This window comes from Wolffia australiana, chromosome 9, assembly GCF_029677425.1.
Source record: "Wolffia australiana isolate 7733 chromosome 9, ASM2967742v1".
NCBI classification, from domain to species: domain Eukaryota; kingdom Viridiplantae; phylum Streptophyta; class Magnoliopsida; order Alismatales; family Araceae; genus Wolffia; species Wolffia australiana.
This window is the reverse complement of record NC_135843.1, coordinates 7848550-7853920: the sequence shown is the minus strand read 5'-3', so window position 1 is coordinate 7853920 and position 5371 is coordinate 7848550. Positions and strand designations below refer to the sequence as shown.

General features: G+C 42.5%; 1 protein-coding gene across 1 annotated transcript; it reads left to right on the top strand.

Annotated features, from left to right (window-relative positions):
* Positions 1 to 1478: 1478 nt before the first annotated feature.
* Positions 1479 to 2462, top strand: LOC144708017 (Tetratricopeptide repeat (TPR)-like superfamily protein). Its single transcript, XM_078581311.1, has one exon. The coding sequence runs from the start codon at positions 1540 to 1542 to the stop codon at positions 2206 to 2208; it is 669 nt and encodes a 222-aa protein (XP_078437437.1). The 5' UTR covers positions 1479 to 1539; the 3' UTR covers positions 2209 to 2462.
* The last annotated feature ends 2909 nt before the right edge of the window (positions 2463 to 5371 follow it).

Genomic DNA, 5371 nt, shown 5'->3' with positions numbered 1-5371 from the left:
AGGCTTCCTCAACACTTGCACTCAACCAAATATTTTTAATTCATAATGGTGGGTTAAGTCTCATCGATCATACTATGCATAAACATATTATAGATGTGGTAAAGGATCTCAGAGTGACTCTAATGTCTATGCTAGGGTATCAGGGAAAAAAGTTATTTATTTTACTCCTGTCTCCTCGCTTGGGCCAATACATTTGGAATTTCCGGCCAGTTTGTGTAAAGCCCACGAAAAATGAACTTAGAATATTTAAGAATATGTTATCTGATCTTCTAACCTACGACACAGAGTTAGATCATTGTTCTCATTAAAAGATATTTCATAAAAGATTGATTAATATGTTTTTTGGAAAATATTGAAATTTTCCAACATCAGGCCAAAGTTTACAAACTAGGACTTACACTCAGATTCTAAGATACAGTCCTAAATTAAATTATTTTTTTTCATTAACATTGTACAATCTTAAACAACAATCCTAGAAGATGACAGCCCTCGCTAGCGGGCGCCCACATAGCGGTGGGTCTCAAGGCGCAGAAGTGACACTACCAAGGCACACAGCGCCTCGTCTCATTACTTTGGTATATTCCCTAGTCTTCCCCCATGTAATAGTTATGGCTATGGTGTAACCCCTTTACAATATGAATGCAGTAACCCTATTCTTGTACAGGGGGATGCATCCCCACCTTCACTCCAATCCCCTTCTAAGCGATCTTAAGCTATTATGAAGACTTCCGCTGCAACAAAGCAAGGTTGTTCAGTGTTGTGCTCCAAGCATTGAGGCCGACACACGTCAGATTCGAGCATTGTTCCTAGCTTGGGATTTGACCGCGTGACACACAGAGTTAGATCAGTATTCCCGTTAAGAAGTATTTCATAAAAGATTGATTAATATGTTTTTTGGAAAATATTGAAAATTTCCAACATCAGGCCAAAGTTTACAAGTTAAGCCTTACACTCAGTTCAGAGGTATGATGTTATACTACGTTACTCTATGTTTTACTCAGTTCATATTTTTCATCTATATTTTTTCATTAAAATGGTACAAACTTTTACCACAATCCTAGAAGATGATCATATCAGCTGATAAATAATTTTTTTCTAGATTTGACCCAATGGTTGGCCATCAAATTATTACGCTGAACCACATTCTCCAACTCAGTTTATGATTCTGCTATGAAATGTCAAATACATACGAACCAAGCCAAAATATATCATGATGGTTCTCTAAACTAAAATGACAACAGGATTATACTTCTCAAGACGAGAAGATTTTTGTTATGAAATGTCAAATACATACGAACCAAGCCAAAATATATCATCATGGTTCTCTAAACTAAAATGACAATAGGATTGTATTTCTCAAGACGTGAATACTGATAGTTTCCAATCAAAACCAGGTCAGTGAGACAGAATAATAACGTGTCCATCGAGAGAAGTTCAACATCGGAAAACATTAAAATGCTCAGATTTTACTCAGAGAGAGAGAGAGAGAGAGAGAGAGAGAGAGAGAGAGAGAGAGAGATCGCCACTCCCCCTTCGGCGATGTTCCAGAGCGGGGAGTTAGCTCTTCAGGGCTTCATCCTCGTCCTCGCCATAGCCGGGGGGCTCGCGCTCTTCCTCCTCCCGCGGGCCGGCCTGGCCGCCATCCGCCGCCGAGCCCGCGCCTCCGCCGCGGCCCATCGCCACTTCATCCTCGGCGCCCAGCACCTGGCCCGAGCCCGAGCCGCCCCCCCCGGCTCGTCCCGCTGCGCCACCCTGGTCCGCGCCGCCCTCGCCGAGGCCGACCGCGCCGCCGCCGCGGACCCGCGCGACGCCGCCGCCCATGTTCTCCGAGCCGCCGCGCTTGAGCTCCTCGACCGGCCAAGGCCCGCCATCCGCGCCCTCGACGCGGCCCTCTCCGAGCCGGCGGCCCGGTCGCTGGATCCGGCGGAGCGAGCCGAGGCGCTGGCTAAGCGCGCCGAGCTCCGGCTCGCGGCGGCGGGCCGGCGGCGCGGCCGGGCTTTGGAGGCGGCTCGGGAGGACTTGGCCGGCGCGGTGAGGGCGGACCCGGGAAGCGGAAAGGCTTTGGTTTTGCTGGGCGAGTGTTTGGAAGAGATGGGTCGGAAGGAGGAGGCTCGCCGGGCTTTTGAGGCTGCCGTCGGAGTAGATAGCGACGAAGGTTTTGGCGATAAGGCCCGGGCGGCGCTCCGCCGCCTGGAGGCGGAGGCTTAGAGATTGGCCGTCGGATTTTCCGTCGGAGTTTGGCCCACTGATCGGACGGACTTGGAAGATTGAATTTTCTAAGTGCTACAGTGCTGCTTCCCTTGGCCCTTGCCTGTTTCACTGTTTGCCTCGTTCATGACGCTTCAGTCGTGGAAGAACTCTCTTTTCATGGCAGACCTGAAAAAGCTCTCCACACGAATATGTACACAAACCTGTCTTACTATTCACCCATATATCTTTCTATTAATCTACCTTATTAAAAATGTAGAACCCCCCAAGTCCTATGTTGCAGATTGTGGGGGTTGACTTGACAAAAGCTACATTTAGATTCAGATCCTGGAAAATAGGATCGCTCTTAGTTTTTCTAAGATCGCTCTTAGTTTTTCTAAGATCGCTCTTAGTTTTTAAGGTGGTATTTAGGCCATGGGTTGTGCTTGTAAAAGGCCCCTCATTCCTCTTATTTTCTTATCCCTTGTTACATTCTCGTTGAGCCCTTTCAGTTCAGTTCTTTACAAGATATTTTGAACTCTAAGTTTCTTTTTCTCTTACTTTCTCTCTCTCTTTGATAGAGTTAATGTTCTCTAGATGGTGGCGACTCTGGGACGTGACGAGGTAGACGACTATGCCTTGGTGTTTCTCCTTGTATTGGCTTGGTAATCATCCTCACTATCTTCTGCATCAGTTCAGGTCTACACACGCTTCTGCAACTATTTGTGCCCAACAAGTGGTATACAGGCTAGGTGTTAGAGTGGACATGTTATGGCTTATGAAATGGCAACTTCCATTATTTCTCATTACGATGTTGGAAAATTGAGTAGTCCTGTCAATCGAGGCGTTAAATGATTCCAAACCTAAAGGTGGATGCACATGAAGGCCGCCAGCACTGCTCATCAATGATTTGCGGATGGCTCGAGAAATCATGTTTTCAACCTTGAAGATCCTTCCCAGATGTAGAAGACATAGGATAGACGACATGCGAGAAGACATCTTTGAACAAGGCTTTATTGAAAGCAAAATTATCTAGGCTCTAGATGGCTGAAGGTGCCAAATTATCTTCTCATATTTACCATTTTCAAAGTCTTTGCATTGCATTGCTAAAGTTATGGGATGTTATCTGAAGAGACTAGACGATCATCTTGTTAATTTATTTGTCCAACAAGTATGAGAATCTTGTGACGACTATGCTTGATTGGAAGAACATGTAGAGTCTTGATGACACAATTTCTACATTAATGGAGTTTGAACAAAGATAGTCTAGCTTTATTTGTGCAAGGCAGACAAGAAAGAGGTAGGACGAAGGAGAGAACCATGACCAAAGAGAACAAAAAGGGCTAGTCCAAGTCAGGGCCAATTGGATGAAAAACTAGGAATACCGTAAGTGTCATGCAAAGGGGCACTTAAGGCGGGATTCTCCAAAGCTGAATGGTAGCAATGGAGCCAATGGAGAGACTAATATCGCAAAGGTGAAGGATAGTAATGATAGTGAAGCCTATTATACCCTAGTTGCAGTTGTAGAGTTGGTAGACATGTGGATCCTTCATTCTATATGCTCTTATCATGTGGGTCCACACAGTGACTGGTTTGACTCTTATATGAGTTTGACGGGTACCATGTCTATGGTCATTTTGAGGTTGTTGGCATTGAAACATGAAGATTTGGATGTTTGATGGTGCGATGAAAGAGTTAGCAATGTGTGGCACGTACTAGCTTTGCGCTAGAACTTGATTTCAGTTGGTGTGATAGAAACAAATACATGTTTTTATCGGCCCGAGAATGGGGTGCTCAAGGATTGTAAAGGTTCTCTTGTCATTATGAAGGGGAGTCAACATTGAGCCGATAGTTACATAATTGATGGGATCAATATTGTATGTGGAGATGCTACAACAACACAACATGAGCCACTGGCTGATGACACTCTATTATGGCACTTACGGCTAAGAAAAATGAGTAAAAAAGGCATGCAAATGCTTCACACACGTGGACTGCTACCTAGAATTAGATATAGTAAATTAGGTTTTTGGAAGTATTGTGTTATGTGCAGGTAGTGCAGGGTGAGCTTCAAGGCGACTAAGTGTATTACTAGGAACACCCTTGACTACATTCATGCTGATGTATGGGATCTAGTTTATGTGATATCAAGAGGAGGTGCTCATGATTTCCTAACCTTTGTTAATGATTTCTCCGGGAAGGTTCGAGTTCAATTCTTAGCGCACAAGTGCAAGGTATTTTTCCAGACATGGTGTGCTAAGGTTGAAAACCAAACAGGGAGGAAGATTAAGTTTTTGCAAACTAATTTTGAGACATAATTCACGAACTCAAAGTTTGATCAATTTTGTTATGAGGACATGACCTAGTGTCACTTTATAATGCAGAAGCTCCTTCGAAGAATGATGTCGCTGAATGCATGAATCTTACTATTGGGGGGAGGGCATGGTGCTTGAGGTTGAATGCGGGGATGTCGAAGGAATTTTGGGCAGAGTCAGTGAGCCTAGCTATTTATTTGATTAATAGATTGCCTAATTTGACTCTTCATGGGAAGCAACTAACAACACACAACCTATTGGGCTATATCTATTATATTTAGATATTTTCATGCATTAATATAATTATAAATGATTTTGATCAAGCTTTTAATGATTCAATCCATTTTTATTGTGGTATTTTTGAAGAAAATTTTTGATATCATACTCTTAAAGAAAATATATTTTTGTTTCAGAATATACTTTTTATGAATTTTGATAAAATTATTCATGGAGATATTAATTTTCTATGTCAAATATTTATTTATTATATTTTTATGACTTCTCATTCAATCTATAATGCTTTTTAAATACATTTTGCGCCTTAAAATTTTGTACCCCCACATATCACCATTCAATTTAATCGACTGGCGACCAATTCAAAGCTCTTGCAATGATTAGCTGTGATAATGATTGTGAAAGTTTGCATTTATGGCATCGCGAATGGGGATGCCATAATGGCCCTATCATTGAATGGCATTTTCCATTTATTTTATTCACAGGGTGACATGGACTAATAGATAAAAATATGGCATTTATATCATAATAAATATGATACAATAATTGAGAGAGAAAATAATAGAAAGTTCACATTTAAAAGTGAATAATTGCGATGTTGCTCATGGCATGTAGTGTAATGTCCCCATCAGTTT